The following is a 24,631-nucleotide window of genomic DNA, read 5'->3' as shown; positions in this document are numbered from 1 at the left end:
GCAGTCAGGTGTTCGGCCTCCACTCTCCACGTATGAGTAAACCTTTCGCCCGTCCCCTCACAAATGTTATGTAAAGTACAGCATGCCGCAATAACCATGGGAATATTTTCCTCGCTCCTTTCCAGTCTACTGTACAAACATCTCCAGCGCCTTCAAATGGCCAAATGCACATTCGACAGCCATTCTGCACCTACTCAGCCCATTGTTGAAACGTTCTTTACTGACATCTAGGATTCCAGTGTATGGTTTCATGGGCCCTGGTATCAGTGGGTAAGCTGGGTCTCCCAGGATCACAATGGGCATTTCCACTTCCTTGACGGTGATCTGCTGTTCTGGAAAGAAAGTCCCCAATTGCACTTTCTGTACAGGCCAGTGTTTTTAAAAATGCATGCGTCATGCACCTTTCCGGACCATCCAGCGTTAATATCTGTGAAATGCCCACGGTGATCCACTAGTGCCTGCAAAACCAGGGAGAAGTATCCCTTACGATTTATGTACTCAGTGCCAAGGTGGGCCGGGGCAACAGTAGGGATGTGCGTTCCATCTATGGCCCCACCACAGTTAGGGAAGCCCATTTCTGTAAAGCCATCCAAAATGTCACGCACATTATCAAGAGTCACAGTCTTGTGCAGTAGGATGTGATTAATGGTCTTGCACACTTGAGTTACCACAGCACCAGTGGTCGATCTCCCCACTCCAAACTGGTTCACAACCGACTGGTAGCTAGCTGTAGTTGCCAGCTTCCACAATGTGATTGCCACACACTTCTCTACAGTGAGTGCAGCTCTCAGACTGGTGTCCTTGCAACACTGGTCTGGGGAAAGCTCAGCACACATTTCCATGAAGATGGCCTTCTGCATCCGAAAGTTTTGAAGCCACTAGTCATCATCCCAGACATGCATAACGATATGATCCCACCACTCTGAGCGAGTTTCCCTAGCCCAAAAACGCTGTTCCACAGTGCTCAGCTCTCAGTTAATGCCAAAAGCAACTGAATGTTACTTATTCCATTTCAAGCAGCTCATCAGGCATCTCCGACTGCAGTTCTCTTTGCAAGTTTAAGAACAGCTTCACTGCCACGCACGATGTGCAAGTGAGAGCTATCAGAGTAGTGGAGAGCAGTGCAGGATCCTTTCCTGCTTGTAGATGTGGTGGGGAAAGCAGCCAGAGAGCAAGGGGTATTTAAAAATGCCGCAAAAGAAGCAAGGAAATAATGAGGCTGCTGAGACATGAAGCAGTGCATCACGGGGCACTGAGCAGGGACCCAGAATGCCTTGTGCTCACCTCCCCGACCCACAAGACCTATTGTCAAAATGGAGAGAGCTGCACTGTGGGATAGCTGCCCTAGAGCGCTGCTCTCATCAGCGATGGAAGTGCTGCTAATGTAAACACTCTGATGCCTGGGGAATTAAGAGAGCACACAAACCACTGCTTTACTTTCACCGGTTACCTGTCACCAGTGAAATTTACAGCACAAAAACTCTGCAAGTGTAGACATACCCTGAGACTCCCTCAGACAGAGTAAGGGAGACTTACAGCATGTCTATATACAGAATTGCTCTGATGTAACTCAAGCTGAGATGTTATACCAATTTAGTTAAACTGGTACAAAAAGCAGTGGACACACTTATTCTGGTGTGGCTTAAATTGATTAGGGATCAATTTACACACTAAACTGAAATACACAGGGATTTGTACTGATTTAACTAAACAAATTTAACTAAACTAGTGCAAGCTTGTGTGTAGAGAAGACCACAGTTAGCGAAAAGGGGTCAAGCTCCTTGTTATACATCACAGCTGAATTTGACCCGAGATCTCTTCTCTCACAACAAACATCTTAGCCTGTCTAGATGACCAGAAAGGTGATTTAAAAAATCATGTTAGCTAACGTAATTTGAACCCCCTCTTAACACCCAGTATAGACACAATTTAACACCTTTAAAATCATGTTTGCTGCTCCCCACCCCTTGCAAGACTGTAAATTGGCTTCCTGGGAAAGGCAAGCAAATACGATTGGGAAGTTCACATTAAGCATCCAAAGTCACAGGACTGGATTAAGCTCCAAAGTAGGGATTTCTTTTTGTTTCCATTTCTGCTTAAGTTAATATATTTTGCTTTCTTGTTATAAGCAGAGCTACTTGAGAGAAAGACCTTGCTGATGCTGTCGCTGTGTTTGTTTTCTTGCTGAATTATTCCACCGCCTAAGAGCTCTCCCACCTCACAAAGTACTTGGCGTGAAAAGGGTGTGCAGGAATCTTTTTCTACTCCCATATTTTGTTTATTTAGAGGATTTCCCTTCAAGACTCAGCAAATGTTGCTTTTCTTCATTCCCAGCTTGACCTTTGAAAGGTGGGATGCTGTCCTTAGTCCCAGCACACACACAACCGAACGGGGCATCAGCAAAGGATGTGGAGGCCACGGTCTCTTCAAGCATTAGAACTGGAGAAAAGGATTATCTGTATGGATTAAGTGTGTTGAGCCAATTCTACTTAAAAGGACTATGAAACATTCCCCTTACATGGCACATTAACAGAGAATGCCTTTGTTTGAAGTGTACATTTGGGATCAAGTCTGATCCTTAGCTGTATGTGCACAGATTCCACTGAACACAAATAGGAGCCACGTGTATCTGAGAGCAGAATTTAGCTCTCTGTGTTAAACTTGCATGCTTCCCTATATGATCACAAAAAGGGAATCCCTACTAGGGATGTGGCAAATGCTTTTAATTTTTAATAACTGGATATCATTAATAGCTTTTTTTAATATCTAGACTGCTGCACCACAGGGTATCACTGGAATGCAGTGTGTTCTGGCCACACCCTTCCCTCCCTTTGTGTCAGGGGAGGGTTTGAATTAATTCCTCCATGCTACAAGGATCCCTAGCTACTTATTTAACGCCATTTTAGGATAGTGCAAAGGGGCCATAGCTTAGGACAGTATTTAGCTCTAGCTGTTGTTCCCTGATTGACAGTGGGTGTGAATCTCATCTAGCCAGTGACTTTCTGACCTTGTGGTAATTAGGAAAAGTTTATACAAGGGGTCAGCAACCTATGGCACGCTGCCAAAGGCAGCACACAAGATGATTTTGAGTGGCACTCACACTGCCTGGGTCCCAGCCACCGGTCCCGGTGGCTCTGCTGCCCACCTGGGGTCCTACCGCTGGCTCCCTGTCACCTGGGGTCCCGTCCGCCTGCCCCCACTCAGCCCGCTGCTTGCCACCGGTCCCAGGCACTCTGCTGCCATCCTGGGGTCCTGGCCGCCGGCCTGGGGCTCTGAAGCCACCCCCAGCTGTGGCCCACTGGCCCCAGCCTGGGGCAGTGAGGGGTGCAGACTGGGGCAAGAGGGGGCGCAGCTCAGCATCCCCACCTTAAAAATTGTTCCAGAGCCACTGTACTGGGATATTTTTAAGTCCTGATTTGCTGCTTACATCACTATCACATCACGTGGAACAGCACATTGCGTTTGACATTGTGTGTGCTGTCTGTCTTGATTTTTTTTCCCACTGTAAGTTGAGGGGTACATTTGACAAAATGTCAGCTCCTAAGAAAGCAAAGTTAGATGTCCATTCATTTCACTTCACAGCAACACTTGGTGGCTAAGTCGTGGCAAGGTTTTAGTGCACTTTGTAAACTGTTTTGATGCAATCAAGGCCTTTTTGTTGGAAAAAGGACAAAACTACCCCGGACTAGATGATGAGAAATGGCTGTGTAAGCTCATGTTTCTAACTGACATCACCGCTCACCTAAACAAACTCAACCTCCGTCTCCAGGGTGCAGGGCAAACGGTTCTGGATCTTTATGAAACCTGGAAGGCACCTGTTGTAAAACCAGCAGTTTTTTCTCAGGATATTCGAACTTCAACTTTCTGCTACTTCCAACACATAAAAGAGTTATCGACATGTTGCACTGTCAGTGTTGATGAGATTGGAATGTACATGCAAGAACTGGAATCAGAATTTTCTGACAGATTTCAAGATTTCCAGCAATTTGGCCCAATTCTTTCTTTTCTAATTAAACCTGAAAAGTTCAACAAAGGCGACTTGGATTTGTCTGTATGTGGATGGGTGTTGAAGATTTCGAAATGCAGCTCATTCAGGTAAAAAGCTCAGAATTGTGGGCATCAAAGTTTGGAGATCTGTGGAGTGCACTTGAAGCTACCAAGAGAGATCATGAGGCCTCTATTCTGACCTGCTGGATGTCCCTGCCAATGAAATTTAACTGTTTGAAGAAAATAGCATTTGCAATGCTTTCAGCATTGGATCCACATACCTGTGTGAACAGGTATTTTCACACATGAAATCCGTCCTCGGTCCCTCTCAGAGGCGGTTAACAACCGATCACTCAGAAACCTGTGTGCAGCTTAAACTATCCAAATACGTGCCAGACATTGGAAAACTCAGCAGGAAAAAGTAAGAGCGAGGATCACACTAAACTGATAAGATCTGCATTTTAATTTAATTTTAAATGTAGCTTCTTAAACATTTTAAAAATCGTATTTACTTTACATACAACAATAGTTTAGTTATATATTACAGAGAGAGACCTTCTAAAAATGTTAAAATGTATTACTGGCGTGCAAAACCTTAAATTAGAGTGAATAAATGAAGATTTGGCACACCACTTCTGAAAGGTTGCCGACCCCTGGTTTATACTAATGTGATCCCTCCTGCAGATTGCTTCCAGCAATAAACAGGAATACCAGAGCCCTGGAGGTAGCTCAATGGACCTGCAAGGGATGTGCTCTGACTTCTTGGTGGATAGCTTGGCAAGTTCTGGTTTTCTATATGAATTCCATCAGGACTCATAAACTGATAATTTCCCAATCTTTCCTCTTTGGATGTTGAATGTAAGTAATAAACAGTGAATCACCTGGGCAATATGGAAAATGCCTGCTGTTCCCTCACAATGGCAATGGGGTAATGTCTGGTGTTCCCACACACCTGCTTGAGGGAGGGAAAAAAGCAAGAATAGCTGAAGATTTTTCACTTGTGTTGACAGGGCCAGAGATGCTGTGCAGCAGAGAGATAGCATGAAGAGCTGCATCTGGCCATGCCTGTTCCTGGGATGCCAGCCTGAACCAAGTAGTTCTGCTGACCCTAGCAAACAGACTTCCCAAGTGTAAGGTCATCTATGGCTTCCTTCTGAGCCCACTAGAAGAAGGTACTGGGAGTGGAAAACATAAGCGACTTGTTGATAGCTCCCACACCCCTCTTGCTTACCATACAGATTGTTGAGGAAGTGGGGAAGAGGTCTAAGGGGACAACTATTGCTGGGACAGAGAGTTTGGCAGAAATCAGTGTCTGAGCAAAAGACTTGCAGGAGAGCTGTCACGCAGTACATGATATCATGACTACAACATCCTACCAAAACTTCTGTGGGGATGGGAGTGTCAGGAACCCAGTTACAATTCCACAGTCTTACCAAAATGACTCTTTAGGATGACAGAAAAGAGGGCATCTATAACCCCAGTTCTCCTTTTGACAATTATAATATTTGGATTACATAAAAGTGCTGTAAGGGGCGTGGGTGTGAAAACTGAAGCTGAAAGTCACCTGTCAAAAACTGAAAGTTTGGCACATTTTCTAAAATAAGTTTCTTTATAAATAGGGCTTCTGGGTTATGGCATAAAGTTTTTAGTTTTGAGTTTATTTTATGCAAACTATGACCCATTTTCAGACTTATTCATTTTATCTATTCAAAAATCTAATTTCCAAAGCATTTCAGTCCAAATTTTCCTCCCAGTTAAAATTTTCAATTCAGAAAATGTTCTCCCACTTAATACATGTCTACTGAATTAGACAACTTCTCAACAACATACTTGGGGACATATTCCAACAGAAAAGTTGAAAATTCAAACTAGCTTAAATTCTTTTTAGTGAGAAAAAAAAACACCATGAAAAATAGCTTAGATTTAATTTTACCAATTAAAACTTAAGGGCTAGATTTCAGAACCCCTGAGATTATGCAGCACTTACTTAACACAAATAGTGTCATGTGCATAATGTTAATCACGTGCAAAAATCTGTGCATAGTCAGGGCCATTGACTTCAAAGAGCCTACTCATGTGAATAAGTGCACACCCACATGATTAAGGGTTGCACAAGCTAGTCCCAAAGTAGGAAACTAATTATAAAGGTGACTGTTTAATTAGCAACAAATGATGCAGCAGGCAGGCAGAATGATAGGAAACAAAACTTTATTAAATATGTTAGGAGGCCCTGCTGGGGCTCTGCACTTTTTGTCTGTCTACTCTGGCCCTGGCTGAGCCCCTGGTCCTTCTTCAGCATAGGTCCCTCCTGAAACATGGCCCTCTTTCTCCTGTTCTACTCATCATGTTACAGGCACCATTTCCTTCTTTGTCATGTTTAAATTTAATTATTGTATTTAATTATTGATTTTATTTTTCAGTTTATAAAAGTGCCCCACGCTTGGTCTCTGCAGAATAATGTCACCTTGGAAAAAAAACCAACAGCAAGATTTTCAAATTTAGGGTGTGGTCCAGCAAATACATATGTCAGTAACTCCACTCATGTGAGTATTCCCATTGACAAAGGGACTAGTGATCCAATTAAAATTACTCACATAAGCATTTGCAGGATTGGCCTGAAGGCATGCATAATGAAATATATACAATTTCACGTTCCCCATTTTTGCATGCAAATACCTGATGTGCACATGGAAATCAAGTATTTGCATGTACACATGGCCACGTGCGTGCAACTGACTTGTGTTCATACTTTGGATCTTCACTTGCTTAAACTTGATTTAGTTGGGGATTGGTCCTGCTTTGAGCAGGGGGTTGGACTAGATGACCTCCTGAGGTCCCTCCCAACACTGATATTCAATGATTCTATGAAACTGGCAGTGTGTGACTATGTGTTCTTAAATTTGGAAAAGCAACTTTATTTATTTTAGACAAAAGCTACAATAAGATGGAGTTCAGGATGAGGGTACGTATCGGTAATTTGGAATAAAGACCAGGGTCTATGGTAATCATCCCCAAAATAAACACTGCAAACCTAGGAAATTCAGTTGAAGCTAACCTTAAAAGAAATCTGAACATGCTGAGGTATGAAAATGCAGTTAAGGCATCCAAACAACCTTAACTTTGCCCTGTGGTGACAATAAAAGAGAAATATGTCTTTGAAAGTCAATTTAATCTAATCTGGAACTGATTTAAAAACCATTTTAATCTAACCTAAAATTAGACTCCTGACTGTAGCCCTAATATATATCTGTCATGATTGCATTTAATTGCACAGCATCACTAAAAGGACCATTACATATATATAATTAACAAATTTTTCTTTACCTGTACTATACAAGTGAGTGCAGTATACAGCCCATCCCTGTAATGTGCAACGTGCTGCTTACCTGTTTATTTATTTGCACTAGTGACTTTTCTTTTACTGTGTTTATTTGCACCACAGTCATTAGATGCACATGCACCATGCCAGACAGTACTTGCAGAGGGATTAAATGGCACTGTCAGAGGAGGCCCTCCGGAGAAAAGAGGCCTTCTAAACTCAGGCAGAAGTTTGACACCCGGGTGGTATAAAGGAAGAGTAATTCCTACACACTAGTAGACCAGTACACCCCCTGAGCACACCTTGAAGTTTTCCTGTGATTTGGCCCATTTTCCTGATGTAAGAATTGGTGGATCTAGTCAGCACACTGATCTGTACCACAATTCATGGCTTTAAGACCAGTGAGGGATTACAGTCTGGACATTATGAGTAGGTCTCGTCTCCCAAGGTGCAGGAGGTTACACTGGTGTTTTTATGTACTCTGTAAAAAGACTGTCTGGCAACTAGGCTGTCAAGATATTTGTCCGTCTGCTTCTATTTTATCTGAACTTTAACGTACATAATTGTCCCTAGTTTTCTTCCACCTAGCACAGTTTCTATTAATTCAAGCATGCCCATCACTGTTTCCATTCTTGATTACCATGGGATTGCTTGGCTCATCCTTCCTTTACCCAGCTTCCACTTCTCCAGATATCCTTGTCCAGAGAACCTTTCCTATCCTGTCATTTTATGGGGGAGATTTTCTTTTCACAGGCAAAAATGCAGTTAAGGGCCCAACTCCCTTTGATTTCCAATGAGAGTTGGGTGCTTAGTTCCTTTAGAACTCCTGAAAACCCCACCCATAATTAATAGTAGGTGTACTGTATAAAAATGTGATAAATACCCCGTAAATGTTATGTCAAATACATTAAGATAAAGATTTTGCAATCAATGGGAACTTCCAGGTGCTCAGCACTTCTGAAAAATCAGGCCACTTATAGCTGTAACCTACACATGGAGGAGCCTATTTTCAAGCTCCTATTCTCTTCTAAAATTTTGCCTTAGTCTTTTCTTTAGGCTATCATACAGTGCATGAAGATAGCTTCACTTCAATCTTAATTTTACAAAGTTAAATATATTTCACTCGTCACTATTAATTGCAATTAAATCATGTTGATCTACACTTGTGTGCAGTAAGAAGACCCACAAAGCAAATTAGAACATGTTTTAAGGAAGCATAGAAAATACCTGTAATTCAACAATGACATCACTATGAGCAGCTGCACTTCAGTATTAGAAATGTAAAGTAAAGTTAATCCTTAAAGCATTAGCCCCGATTCACCATTTCATTACACTGAAGTAGCGGGTATAACAAAGTGGAGAATTTGGCCAATATTATTTAATTAATAACTGTTTAGTCTCTACCCTCTATTAGTTTAATACTAGCGAGTGCGTGTGTGTGTGTTAAAATTCTATCTTTTCTGTGACTTGCATTACATCACTCGTATATTAACTGTCCCCTGGGGACCCTGCTGGCACTGCTGCTGACCCCAATAGTACTACATTAATGTGCACTAAGGGACTTTTAGCGAGTGCCAGCAGGGTCAGTTAGTGTGCAGATATGGCTCAGTTAGTGCACGTGTACTAGAATTTACACCCCTCTATGCAGGCTAATGCACAGCGTAGACAAGCCCCAAGTCTCTGAGTGCACATACAAACATAGCAAACCTGTCTTAGGTGACTACTCAAATACGTTCTTGGAGCCTGGGGAAAACCAGCCTGATAGTACTCACTCCCACGTTGATCGGATGAAGCCTATGCCTTTTCACCTTGAGGACCTGGTTGAAAGGCTCCTCTGTTTATGCTGGCTTTTTCCCTAAGTGTGATGGGGAACTACATTAAGTCAGTGTTCTGGAGGGATTTATTAGTCAAAGAGACCACTGTCATTAGCCAACTGCCTGTCTTGAAGAACCATTCAAAACTATTTCCAAATGTAATGAGTACAAGTCTGTTATCTCCATTTTAATAGTGATTACTTAATGGAAGCAGTTTTCTAATAAAAGTGCAGCAGCCCTATACTGAGTATCTGTCAAAATGCTCTACTGTCTCATCATCTATTAGCAAAACACATTCCAGTGAGCGAGTTTACTGAAGAAAGTCTAAAGAGAGGCTACATTCTGAAGTCTATAATGCCAGAGTGCTATTATATATTCTCTTCACTGTGCCTTATTTTAAACAGCCACAAAAAACTCCCTTAAATGAAAATGGCAGCTATTTTTGTTGCCAGTTATTCCAGCTAAGAATTGGATTACACATAGAAAATCCCCTTAACAAAATGCACAAACTCAGGAATGACAGCAGTCTGGACATACTGCATTCGGTTAGAACACCTGTCCTTTCATACTAGATTTGATTAATCGTGTGATAGTTGTTTGCTATTTAGACTCATTCAGGTGAACAGCTAAGACCTAAACATTCTTTGGCCCAAGGACAAGTATAAAGCAATGATGGGTTTACACTCAAAGTTACCACAATGACAGAAGTAACATCTTTTCTGCAAAAAATCATTCCTATGCATTCAAGCAAGTGTATCACAAATAATGCACTTTTAGAAAGTATGTTTTTAATCCAACGCACCTTTTTATGATCCATCAGTGGTTTTCAACTTGCAGTCTGCAGACCCCTGGGTTCAGTTTAGTTTTAGAAAATATAAACTAACCCAAAACTCATTTAGTTTTAGACAATGTAGACTATACATGTAGCAGAGCATTTCAGTGTAAAATCAACAATCCAAAATCATCACTAGTGTAAATAGGTACAACTTTATTGGCTAAAACGGAGTTATGCCTGCTTACATCAGTGGTGAGTTTGACTCATTGTTTTGTCAATATATACGATGGGTGTTAGAGCAAAACAGAGATTGAAAAAAGCCTTGTGTCTTCGTGGGCTGAGTGAAATCTAAGCTCCTGTGAAAAGCTGATATATTTAATACTGGTTAATTTAGGACTCTGAAATTGAAAAATATCTTTGTCTTTACCAGACAGTCTGTCTGAGGTGCGATGCTGAAGATGGAAAAAATTTGTGATCAACAATTGAGCTCTACTGTGTTGCCCCTAACTAAACTGGAATAGATAGACATATTTGATAAGATGTGCATTTCTGACATGTACATTTTGGTGAGTTTTGGAGAGGGTTACATACTGTACCACACTAAGGGATTTCAACGTTCATCTCTTGTTTTTGCATCCCAGTAAAAGGACTGAGGAAGAATAATAGACCTTATCTCTAGCAAATTCAGAGTGAAATGTAAATAAAATTTGATGTTTTGGCTTCTGGAGCACAAATTTCAAAAATAAGATACATGTTTTTGTTACTTTATAATCAGCAGCCTTTACAAAATCCAAACAGGCACCAAATACAGTCAGTGTGCCAAAGTTTAAAGAGAAAACATAAAGGTTTGTTGGCTTACTGTATGCAGTGACATACCTCCCGAAATAAGCAGGACTGTACGTTGGGGAGGGAGGAAGATTTGAAATGATTCCGCACAATATAAATTTATGCAATATGTTATTTCAGAAAATATGTACATATATCAGGATCTCATTCTTCCAATACTTCGTTTCTGTCTCAACTGATGTTTACTGTAGCTATTGTCCATAAAGTGGATGTTTTTGCTGCATAAAGGTTAATGGTAATACCTATATGAAATATAAGTTTATTACATTTGAGGGAATCCTTCAAGTAGTATATAGGTTTCAAAGCTGTTACGTCAACAATGCAAGTCTCACAGATTTACGCCTGCTTAATTGTATTCAATTTTCTTTTTTAAATGTCTATTGTTTACAGTATATTCTATATGGAACGTAGCAACAGCAACACCACTGAATATCTAGAAATGTTATTACTAGTGATGAGTATACCCCTAGAATATTCAGAGGTTTGGTATGGACAAAAATTTGGAACAGGTTCTTGAGAGAGAATTAGTACAACTTCTAGCTAAGCAGACATGGTCCAAGAATCTTCTCCCATGGAATTTTGACAAAGTTTGGTTTTTAAATGATGTTTCAAATCAGTCTTTATTTTATCCAAACCATGATACTCAATAACACTGAGAGATACTATGGATGCTGTTAATCCCCATAAATAGATCTCCTGGGGTAACTCAAAGGTATCATACTATACCTGAAGTACGAAATATCTTAGCTCCCATATTATGAAAATCCTATAGCACGGGAGACAATAGTACAGACACAGTCTAGAATGGATCAGGGTAGAATCCAGAGACAGAGCATCAGTGATCATCCGGCAGCAGAGCATATAAGCTCACTGCTATCAGTATAGCACCCAAGAAGGAAAGATGCATTCTGGTTCTCTGGTATCCTCCTTAATTTGCAACATGAACCTAAAAAAGGAACAGGCAATATAGCTTGGAGCAATGTGACTGACCCAGCTGGTGTGACTAGCATGCATGGTGACTGTTCTGGTGGATTTGGGGACAACATAGTTTTAATCCACTATTGCAGTGTTTATTGCAGAGGGACGCACCGGCCGCCACTTTCTGCAGCCCCCATTGGCCTGGCGCGGCGAATCGCAGCCAGTGGGAGCCGGGATCGGCCAAACCTGCGGACACGGCAGGTAAACAAACTGGCCCAGCCCGCCAGGGGCTTTCCTTGAACAAGCAGCGTCCCAAGTTTGTGAAACACTGCACTACTGCATAATATTTATAGTGAAAAGGTGGATGTACCCTTCCAATAACTTTTGAATAAATAATTATTTAGCCATTACAGTGGTAGCTCTTCTTATGTTGTTTTCTTATATTAATTAGAGCTCATTTGCAATGTTTTATTTCCTTTCCAGTTTAGAAATGTCTCAACCTGACTGTTTTAGATGTTAGAAGAGAATGAGGTTAAACCTTTCTGGGAAAGAAACAGAAATGGATTAAAATTTGCTTTAATAATTAAATGTTATATTTTGTTTTTAAAATATGGAAAGATGTGAGATTCACAACCCTGGAGGCTGAAGTCTTCTGAATAAGTATAAGTGTGGAAAGTGGCAGTGAATGTTTCCTTGTATCATCCTGCAAATGAGCCTTAATCCTGGCCTGTAGGGGACTATCTGTCTGAGTGAGAGGGGAAGAGTTCAGACTCCATGCTCATTCAATCCTTAGTCACTTTGCTGAGGCTGGTTGTTCGTGTCAGTTTGTGGTTTTATTTTTTTTCTCATAAGTATTTAAATATTTACTATACAAAATTCAAAATATTGGGTGGGATCCTTAAATGGTGTAAATTAGCCCAATTCCAGTGACATCCACAGAGCAAGGCCAATTTACATCAGCTGAGAATCTGGCCCCTAGAGTTCAACTGTGCCTGTCCTTATGCTGGTGTATGAAGGGGCAGGGATTGGGCGTCCTTCTTTTAATGGAAGTTGGTCTAAGCCCTTAAAGGGCATAGGGAGACACAGGGAAAGGGCAGGGCCATGGCCTGAACCCCTTCCACACTGGCTAGCAGAGCTCGCTGGGAGCGGAAAGGAGCAAGAGCTGAACAGGTAGTAATGTTCGTGCTGTAGCATGCATTCTCTGAGATTCTAGCTGGGATTCCTCCTGACATTTCCTAATACAGTTTGCATCTTTCAGTGTGTGTGCTGGATTAAATTACACAATTTACATATAATATTCAGTTGTGATAGAAGTAAAGTATATAGCTACAGTTACACTGAAGCATATTAAATATACTGTATTGCACAACAGCATGTGTATAAATACTGGCCTGTTAGAAATGTTTATTATAATCGTTATTTTAGAACACGGGGCCAAATTCTGTACTCCTGCGCAAAGAGGAGAAAGTGAAATCACAATGGAGCACATCTCAAGAGTATAGTGCTTTGAAGATGTGCTCAAATTCACAGCAGTGGAGAAAACCAGAGGAGGGGTACATCTACTAGTTATATGCATCCTAAGACTGGGGAAAGGATAGTATAAGAGGGAAAAAGAGCATGTTCCATGCAAATAAAGGCATCCTATGCCCAGAGACCAGCTGTGTGTTTACTGGCCTCCCACTCCAACAGATAAACTGGTAGTGCATAACTCTGGAATAAGACAGCACTGCACATGCATCAGCCACCTATATGTTTACCTCAGCCCTGCCTTCCAGCAAAGATAGAAGGCATAAAACAGAACCTGCACTGATGGTGCTATTTGGGATTCACAAAGTCACTAACCATGAAGGAGACACCAGGGAACAGCCAGGGCTGAACCTGTTCCACCTGCATGTGTGGGAGAGCTTTCTGTGCCGCCTAGTTCTTTTCATCATCTGAACCGCCACTGTGAAGAGGAATTAGGGATGTGCCTTCTCATCTCCAGCAGATACTGACATCTCAGGGTCTGGCAGAGCAATGTCAGAACATTACTGAGTCTAAATTAGTGCAAACCACTACACCTCAATTTCATTTATATGCAATTTTGTTCCCAACTAGTGAAAACATGTCCCACTATGATTAGAATAAAACTTCATTCATTAATAAGGACTCCCTAACTTTACGTGTTTTTCTTTAAATTAATCCATGATATTTAGGTTTTCTTATTTGCCCCAAAATTCTGACATTTAATGACTTGAAAGAAAAACATTTCATTCCTAAATCAGTCCCTGATTTCCAAGTAACTGAAAGAATGTATCCAAATGTATCCACACCCACATCAATAGTCCTGCATTACTCTCTGAATCTCCTATCTCAATCACACTCCTAACTTACGTTTTCTATCACTGCATTGCTACGTATTTTGAGGTGGAGCTGACATCAATTTATATTATAACATCGCCAGAAAACATCGCCAAACTCATCCATTTTATTCTCACCCACAACAACTTCACATTTAACAATAAACCCTTTGTCCAAACCATGGACAAAGCCAGGAGTCCTAGGATGGTTCCCCAATATGCCATCCTCTTCATGGGCCACCTCAAGGAAGAATTTCTGGAAAAATGCACCATCAACCACTGTTATATGTGAGATACATTGATGATATTTTCATCCTCTGTACAGGCAACCTAAACTCCCTCCTAGATTTCCACCACAACTTAAACTACCACCACCCATCCATCAAACTCCCACCCCAGCATCAACTTTCTGGACACCACAATTATCTTAAATAATGGAACAATGCAAACAGCTTTATTCAAGAAACCCACCAATCATGGCACTTACCTCCACAGTTCCAGCAACCCCCCCAGACACACCAAGAAATCTCTTATCTACAGCTAGGCACTCAGATACCACAGAACTGGTGCCGAAGAGAGTGTCCAGGATAACAACTAAACACACTCAGCTGCAGAAAAGCCACCTTCACAAATAAAAAACCCAAAACTACTGACCACACCCCCTTAGCTGTCACCTCCCACACCACACTGGAATCCATATGGTAAACAACTGTAACCCATACTTGATGGGGACCACATCCTAAAAGAACTCTTTCCCCCATCTTCTGGCCTTCAAACAAGCCCCCAACTTTGTTAAGCTCATCATCAGAAGCAAGCTCCCCACCCAGCCGGGACATACCAACTCAAAGCAGCACCAGACCCTGCCTGAACAACAGATGCAAAACCTGTGAACATATCTCCATGCCTACGATGACCAATAGCCCCCACATCACACCTTTCAAGATTCCTGGGTCCTACACATGTTTATCACACCCCATGCCCCTGTAACAACTATGCAGGTGAAACCAGACAATCACTATGCTCTCAAATGAACTCATACAGAAAAATGATAAAAGACAAAAACCACAGGCAAACATTTTTCACAAAGCGATCGCTCCATATCTGATCTTTCAATACTTGTCCTCAAACGAAACTTGCACAACACCTTCAAAAGGCAACCCTGGGAATTTACATTCATAGCTCTCCTAGACACCAAAAACCATGGACTTAACAGGAACACTGGTTTTATAGCTCTTTACAACAATTTGTAACACACCACACTGCCTGCTACTCTTATTTGCCCACTTCAAACCCTTTCTGTATAACAATCTAGCCCCCACTGCCAACTTCATTTCAAACGTCCAACTCAAATGTGTTACCCCTTCTGCTTAACAAGCTGTCCCAATGTGTATTTAGTGCAGATACTCCACTTCCTTCCCCAGACCTGAAGAAAAGCTTCTGTGTAGCTTGAAAACTTGGACCTTCTGTGACAGGTTGCCCACCCCCACTCTGGGGTGCCATCTGATATACTGGGATACCACTGAGCCCGCCTGTTCCACAAACCTGGGCTCTCTTACACTGTCCTGCTGAGCCAGGCCCTCAAGCCTCCTGCAGCACACACACAGGTAGGGCCACACTCAGCTGAAGAAAGACACAGACACTGAAATCAGCTCTGCATGGGAAGACTCAGCTAAGGAATTGCCCAGCACTGAAGTGCACATCCCCTTTGGGGTGCAAATCCAGAACTGTATTGTCTTGCGCTGCACAGAGAACTGTACAGTGTAAACTCATGAAATTCGCCCCCTCTGTCAATGTGGAAGAAGATATACACAGCTTTCCCCCGGACGAGTTATGAATTCCACAAACTGGTTTTAGAGAAAACAAAAACAGATGTATTAACTACAAAAGATATATTTTAAGTGATTATAAGGGATAGCAAACAGATCAAAGCAGATTACTGAGCAAATAAAAGAAACACGCAAACTAAGCTTAATACACTAAAGAAACTGGTTACAAGTAGTAATTTTTCATCCTAAGTGTTGTTTTTAGCAGATTGCAGTGGTTCTTGAAGACAGGCTGCTCTTGCTTGTAGCTTAAAACTCCAGACAATCACTAAAACTGGGCAGAGATTCAGTGAAGAATGAACCCCAATCATCTCACTTCCCTGTCTTAAATAGAATTTACATACGGCGGGAAGCCTTTGTTTTTCATTGTGGTTCCCCCCTTCCCCAAGTGGAAAAATACTGGTATTCTATCATGGAGTCCAGTACCAGGTGATGTGATCACATGACCCTGCAGTGTCAAAGCAGACATGAGTCAAAGGCTGTTTGTAGCACCCCAGGAAGCTTCTCAGGAAGGTGGGAGATTAGCATCTTCAAAGACATACTGTCCTCCCTAATGGTTCATTGACTTGTTCCCAGCTAACCAGCCAGACTGACTGTATTTTGTCTACGTGCAACACTTTTGTAGTACGGATGTATAATCAATATTCCTAACTTTATATACAAAAATGATACATGCATACAAATAGGATAATAATATTCAGTAAATCATAACCTTTCCAATGATACCTCACAAGACCCATCTTGCATAAAATATATTTTAGATATGCTATAATAATATTATAACAATATTTCTATGAAGTATATGGGGCATAGTGTCGCACCTTCCAGCAACAGAAGTTCATCCAAAAAAATTTTTACCTCACCTACCTTGTCTTTATCAAATTTATAAATCAGTGACAGAAAGCCCACATACTTATAAACAAATATCAACTTGTGTAAACTGCCAAAAGCTGGTAGTATTTCAAAATTCATACCTAGTGACTACTATGTAACATTTCTGTCTAAGGAGATACTTAAACTACTAGTCCTAACAATATTAGCTAAAAAACCACACCTGCTGAATTTCACATTTTAAACTCAATACACTGAAATAACTCAAATTTTCTTATACCTAGGACACTTATCTAGTGTACTAAAAATCATGAAAAGGTGATAAAAGATTAGGAGAACCAAAACAAATTTCAGATCAACATGAAGATAAAAAATAACCGAGGTTTCCGCAAATATACAATTATAAAATGACAAAAACATACTCTCCTTTGACTGGCCATTCAGAGGACATCTGAGAAGGTGGACAGATTCCAAACTGAAGATGCCTTAAAAATGACATTTTTCTAATTGTCCTGCTCATCCTGAAAAGTCTCTAATCACTTTCAAATGAAAGTTATGTTATTACAACCTGACCTTCTCTGTGGGCTAATCTGCCTAGAAATGACCTATGGTCTTGAATTTCTTTGATAGTGCAAGTGCTTGGACTTCACACCAAAGGGCAGACTTAGATCTGTTTCCTATCTTGCCAAGTTGGGACTTTCTTATTTGAGCTCCCAATGTTCAACAGCCCTAGTGATTTTAAATGAGAGATGTGCACAAAATGAGCAATGTTTTTCAATAACAATTATTGTTATATTAAATCACTTACTCTTGATCCTTTTTCAGGAAAGCACTGGCAAACCGAACAATCTTGTCCTCCACATGGACCAATATATGAATATTTGCCCTAAAAATTAAGAGTTTATTAGTTTATATACAGTATACTTGTTATCCAATATAACACATTTTAATGAAACAAAGAACATCAAGTAACAGTTCAAGACTTCATGGAAGTAGAGATGTAGTGGCCTGCCCCCAACTAGCCAAGCCTGCCAAGCTGCTGTGAGGAGTGGCTGGACTCTTATTGGAAGAGTCCCCCATAAGGGGGGGAAACCGGATGGTGACACGGTCAAAGGACTGTGCTACGAAGCAGACGCAGAGAGGAAGGAGCCATAAAAGTCTGTAGGCGAGAACAGGAGAGCCACTATCACCCGAGGTGCACCCGCTGGGACTGAGCTAATTCCCAAAAGGCCCAGCATGAGGCAACAGTATGGTGAGTGACCCCGTGACAAGCGGTATCAGGTGATTATTAACTAGCTATAATTGGATGTAATTAAGGAATATAAAATCTAGGCTAAATATTAGGAAGAATTTTGCTACAATAAGTGTTTAGGCCTAGTCTAGTCAAAATTAAAACTTAGTCCAAGCGCTAGAAAGGTATTTAGGCAAGTCACTCCACAATACGAATTAAGCACCAATACCTTTGAGGATCTGGGCCTTAAGCACTTTTTATTTTTTAAGTGTCTGCACAAAGCAATACTGCATTACACAGAACTGGGGACAGACTGACATAATGGATCTCTTTCCTTTCTAAATTCTATAAAATTATACTGTTAGTAACAAGGAGATGAAAGACTTTCCAGTTGATGTAATGTTGATGTAATGCTGAAAACAAATATGTTTAATGGGATCCTAATATATCAGGACGCATGTATTCAATTGATTTATAATGTAATAAGTAGAACAAACATGTTTTTTTTAGTTTGTGTCCCAAAATGGTTTTTTTTATTTAATTTCGTAACAGCACTGCCAGAAAATGAGCAGTATTAAGAAAACAACTGACTATGCCTATATAAAATGCAGATTAAGAATAAAATTTGCAAAGCTGCTTAGGTGATTTGAACACCCAGTTTCCATTAATTTTAATTAGAAATGAGTGTCCAAATGCCATAGGTGGTCTTGAAAAAAAACAGGCCTAATATTAAAAAGGCTGATAAGAAACTATAATTTAGGTAATGAATTCAAAAAATGACACTGTGAAATATACTGATTCAGTGACTGATCCTGATTCCATAGAAATCTGTGTAAGTTTTGCCATTGGTTTCAGTAAGAGAGAGACAACAATAGGGCTCACATTGCAGTTTTTCAAGGAGAAAATTAATCAAACTTTAGATGAGGAGGAGGAGTCAGTTTGTGTTATCTCAAATATTTTCAAAATGTCTGGTGATACTGAACTTCAGAACAAGAAGGAATTACCGACACACTCAGACTGCTTCTCTACCATGTACTAAATTTCCCATGAGAATACCTATCTGTTCTGCATTAGTCCCTTTCCTTGTTAGTAAAAACTGGAATGTCAAAGGACTGCAAAGTTCTACTAACATTTGTTTATCATACTAGGAAAAGTATTTATTTAGATAACTAGTACATCATTTAACCTCGTACCAAAGATGCTAATATGTCAGCAGTCACCACATAGATTAACAGAATAGCTGTTTTATAAACCTTATTAGTAGGGCTGTAAAACGATTAAAAAAATTATTGTGATTCATTGCACGATTAATCGCACTGTTAAAGAATTACAGAATACCATTGATTTAAATAGTTTTGAATACTTCCTACATTTTCAAATATACTGACTTCAATTACAACACAGAATACAAACTATACAGTGCTCACTTTATATTTTTATTTCAAATATTTGCACTGTATAAAACAAAAGAGTATTTTTCAATTCACTTCATACAAGTACTGTAGTGCAATCTCTTTATGGTGAAAGTGCAATTTACAAATGTAGATTTTTTTTTGTTACATAATTGCATTCAAAAACAAAACACTGTAAAACTTTAGAGCTTACGAGTCCACTCAGTCCCACATCTTGTTCAGCCAATCGCTCAGATGAACAAGTTTGTTGGCATTTGCAGGAGATAGCTGCCCAATTCTTGTTTACAATACCACCTGAAAGTGAGAACAGGAGTTCGCATGGCACTGTTGTAGCTGGCATCATAAGATATTTATGTGCCAGATGCACTAACTATTCATATGTCCCTTCATTCTTCAACCACCATTCCAGAAGATGTGTCCATGCTGATAACGGGTTCTGCTTGATAACTATCCAAAGCAGTGCAGACTGACGCATGTTCATTTTCATCATCTGAGTCAGATGCCATCAGCAAAAAGTTGATTTTCTTTTTTGGTGGTTCGGTTCTGTCGTTTCGACATCGGAGTGTTATTCTTTTAAAACTTCCGAAAGCATGTTCCACACCTTGTTCCTCACAGATTTTGGAAGGCACTTCAGATTCCTAAACCGTGGGTCGAGTGATGTAGCTATCTTTAGAAATCTCACGTTGGTACCTTCTTTGCGTTTTGTCAAATCTGCAGTGAAAGTATTCTTAAAATGAACAACATGTGCTGGCTCGTCATCCAAGGCTGCTATAACATGAAATATATGGCAGAATGTCGGTAAAACAGAACAGGAGACATACTATTTCCCCCCCCAAGGAGTTCAGCCACAAATTTAATTAATGCATTATTTTTAACGAGCATCAGCAGCATGGAAGTATGTCCTCAGGAATGGTGGCTGAAGTATGAAAGGACATACGAATGTTTAGCATATCTGGCACGTAAATACCTTGCAATGCCGGCTAAAAAAGTGCCATGCAAATGTCTGTTCTCACTCTGAGGTGATGTAAATAAGAAGCAGGCAGCATTATCTCCTGTACATGTAAACAAATGTGTTTCTCTTAGAGACTGGCTGAACAAGAAGTAGGACTGAGTGGACTTGCAGGCTCTGAAGTTTTACATTGTTTTGTTTTTGAGTGCAGTTATGTTACCAAAAAAATCTACGTTTGTAAATTGCATTTTCACCATAAAGAGATTGCACTACAGTACTTGTATGAAGCGAATTGAAAAATACTATTTCTTTTGTTTGCCATTTTTACAGTGCAAATATTTGTAATAAAAAAACAAGTGAGCACTGTCTACTTTGTATACTGTGTAACTGAAATCAATATATATGAAAATGTAGAAAAACATCCAAAAATATTTAACAAATTTCAATTGGTATTCTATTGTTTAACAGTGCAATATTAATTTTTTTAATTTCAATTATTATTTTATTTAATCACATGAGTTAACTGCAATTAATCGACAGCCCTACTTATTAGAAATTACCATAAACTGCCTCATAATAAAACTGTCTTAACATTGCTTCTCTAACACTAATTTATATGACCGTGTTAACTGCACAGAGATTTAGTGTCCGATTTTGTGGTCATTTTCTGATGAGATAAGGATAAGCACCTTTTGCCCTCAGAAAATGACAGCTGCCTTCTGTAGTGACCAGACTCTTAGAACATTGAGGATGCACGACACCGAGAACAAAAAAACCCAAACCAATAGTTATATACATCCCACAGGTGATACTCTTTTTTATACAAGATACCTATTTCCAATTTTACCTCTATCATAAGTAGGATATCTGCAAATTTCCTTTATTTAAACAACTTAAACTATTAAAATGTTTTCTTTACCTTACTAACATTTTATATATATTAGAAAAATGTGACATCTTTGCAGTTATTTTTGAATCCTTTGGAGACCTGGAGCAGCAGATTTAGTAACCTGGGCTTAGATTTTGCCACCCTAACTCCAGCTGAGTAGTACCTCACTCTATAAGTAGTCCCACTGATTTCAACAATGAGTCCAAGTGTATGTGGTAGGGGTTGCTGGAAGAGAAACGATGTCTTATGGCTAAATCTCTAAGCAGGGACCTGTGAGAACTGGGTTGCATCCTGGTTCTGCCACATACTTCCAATGTAATGCAGGGTAAATATTTTGGAAGTAGCCACTAATTAGGTGTTTCCCATTTTCTGGATACCCAGTGTGAGCACTCATATCCAACTGAATTAAATGGGAGGTGTGGATGCTCAGCACCTCTGGGGAGAAAAGATCAGACCATAAATGTTGAGTTGGGCACCCAAAGTTAGTGTCCTCTTCTGCAAAGTTGGGCTTTAATCTCTTTGTAGCTCAGTTGCCTATCTGTAAAATGGGGATAACAAATAGGAATAATAGTACTTCTCTACCTCTCAGAGTAATTATGAAAATAGATTTACTAATATTTAAGAAACTCAGTCTACAAAGAAGAGTGCCATGGTAAAGAATAAATTAACAAATTCTTACTCAGAGAGGGGTTTGGATGATGTGCAGTAATGCCCCAATTCTGCAAGGTACTTGAAATATATACTTAACTTTAAACACGATTAGTTCCAGTGAGTTCAGTACACTTGACTATTTGTGTACACTTGAAGTTAGACACCTGCTTCAGCACCTTGCTGAACTGCAGCCTAAATAATGAATGAAGGTATATACTGGAGGATGAAGCTAAAAAGAAATATTGAGCAAGGCATGTACTGTGAACTCCATGAGGGAGGAATGCTATGACAAAAACAGTATGAGATAATGTATGTCTACATTATAAAGCATCTGGGGCAGAATTAAGGTTGCAAAGCCTATCTTAATTCTAGCATATACAAACTTTTGAGTGCCTCACTTTGCAGCCTTAATAGTGTTTCTTTATTTCCTATTGCATAAAAAAATCCTAATGTAGTATCTCAAATTGTTAATATTGATATCTTAATGGTAATGACTAACTGGTTTGGCAATTTTGAATTCATTCTGCTAACTTCCAAGTTAATTCCTTCAATTTTCTCTGGCTTTCAGTATCTAGATTAAATTACAATTAAAGATTTTTGTAAACTCTTCTCAAATTTGCTCTAAAATATGAATAAATAAGGATTCTATCAAAATATTATTTTATTGTCTTTGGGATAAAAAGATTAAAAACTGTTTCCTTAAACAATTTTTTTTTTGTTTTTAGTACCCCAAAATGTATCAGTCACTTCAAAATATAGTGGACATGTTCCCTTCCCCAGGAAGCATATTTAATGACCCCACATTTGGTTCTTGGCAGGGTCTGATGCCAAGTCCTTCAGCACTAAAAGCCTGAGATTCTATCACTTGAGATAGAGGAATACTCTTCTAGCAAGTAGAAGTAATAAGCTTTTAACTTATGTGAACCAGCCTCTAGAAAGGGGAAAGGGTAGATACTGTGCTCGAGTGGGTTACACATACAGTCTATATTTAATAGGACAGGAAAAGAAAAGTGAGAGGAAGGACAAGAGTAGCAGGGTGGTCCCGTGATTACTCAGTAAGGCATATATATGCCTTGATAGTTTGTGTTCTGCTCTTTTTTGGAGGGGTTACATATCCTCCCCCTTTCATGGCTTCATGCCAAAAGTGAATTTTTAGTTGGTATTCATATGAGGTGAAGTATGTGGGTTGGCAAACAAATTCAGATGGGCACTCCAAAGGTAAGGGCATTCCAAATGTAAGCAGCCTACCAAGGGCTTTGCGCCTCCCCCCAGCCCCAGCTCCAGAGCTGCCGCGGCAGGGGAGACACGCTGTCCCCCAGCTCCAGAGCTGCTGTAGTGAGAGAGGGCTGGGGGGAAGACCTCTCTCCCTGCTGAGGCCCTGGGACAGCCTGCACCCCAAATCCCTCATCCCTGGCCCCAACCCAGAGCCTGCACCCCCATCTGGAGCCCTCATCCCACCATGCCTCAGCCCTCTGCCCCAGCCCTGAGCACCCTCCCACACCCTGCACCCCCAGCTGGAGCCCTCATCTCCTCCCTGCCCCATGCTCCAACCCTCTGCCCCTGCCTTGAGCCCCCTCCCACACTCCAAACCCCTCGGCCCCACCACACATCACCTCCATATTGGTGCACGTAACAAAATTCATTCCGCACATGCATGGGAAAAATTAGAGGGAAGATTGGGGACCACTGAAGTGATTAGAAAAGGCAGGTGACATGCTCGAAGCAAAAGGTAAGGAGGATGATTTTGGTAGCAGGGTTTGGACAGATGTGGCAGGTCAGTATTAATGAGACTGGACAGAAGAAGATTACAGTAGTTATGGCATGGACAAGCAACTTGGCCACAGGCCAGAAAGGAAAGGGAGGAGTTTAGAAATGTTGTGGAGGGACAAGTAATAGGATTTGGCCACAGATTGGATGCGGGGAAAGACACAGCTCGGTACTACTAAGCAGCTATATTCATCTTGGTAGGGAATGCTACCTGGTTGAAGTGTGTAGCATTGACTGATTGTCTAAAATTAGCATCCAAATCACTTACCCCATGAATTTGTTGCACTGAAAAAATTGTCATTAGCCACCTGGTAGAAAGAAAGAGCTAAATTAAAACTGCAGTACCAAACCCACTACAAAACACAAACTCTAAGGTGCCACAAGTACTCCTTTTCTTTTTGCGGATACAGACTAACACGGCTGCTACTCTGAAATCTAAAAAGTAGTAAATGTTTAAATATTCAGATAGGTTTGAAATGACTATCAACTGAAAAGGAATACATGTAATGGGTTATATGCCATCCGGTAATTGCCAATGTACTCTGTAATTTCATCAGTTTTAGGCTTACCAGTAACCCTGGCTACCTGTCCACAGGGGGCAGATAAGGAGTTTACGCCCCCCCCCCCCATCTCCAAAGTTAGAATGTGAGGAAAGCAGCCACCCCCACCGCTACTCCCTATCATGCTCAGGTGAGCAAGAAGAGGGGGAAATAGGGAGAGCCTTGCATCTACCCCCCAGAATGCATCATCTAGCACAACTGAGCCCATGCAGCGGGATAAGTGAATTATACCATCAAGATATCTGGTGCAACTGACTTTCCCCCAGAAGAAGAAAGCAGCAGGGGCCAGACTGGCACTCACTAACAGTTTGGTTCCTGCCCTGCTCTTGAGGCAGCATGGCTACATGCTGGGTCTTGCTGGAGCGGAATTATAAAGTTACAGCCCAGCCCTTAATGACTTGGACATGCACATATCTAAAATTCGGCAGGGGGGCGGGGAATTCTTGGCCAACAACTACAATACACAATATGGTCCTGATTCTTCAAGTCTTTATGCTTGGGAGTAACTATGCACAAGTAG

General features: G+C 40.6%; 1 protein-coding gene across 1 annotated transcript in view; it reads right to left on the bottom strand.

Moving 5' to 3' along the window:
- Positions 1-24,631, bottom strand: part of COL4A4 (collagen type IV alpha 4 chain) — a 128,224-nt gene that overhangs the window by 101,523 nt on the left and 2,070 nt on the right. The window contains exons 2-3 of the mRNA XM_074963897.1: positions 23,820-23,859; positions 17,461-17,538 (exon numbers count right to left, since the gene is read on the bottom strand). Coding sequence (XP_074819998.1) covers positions 17,461-17,538; positions 23,820-23,859 — 118 coding nt within the window. The remainder of the gene's footprint in view (positions 1-17,460; positions 17,539-23,819; positions 23,860-24,631) is intronic.

This window comes from Natator depressus, chromosome 9 (genome assembly GCF_965152275.1).
Source record: "Natator depressus isolate rNatDep1 chromosome 9, rNatDep2.hap1, whole genome shotgun sequence".
Taxonomy (NCBI): Eukaryota; Metazoa; Chordata; order Testudines; family Cheloniidae; genus Natator; species Natator depressus.
This window is presented reverse-complemented; position numbering and strand designations above follow the sequence as displayed.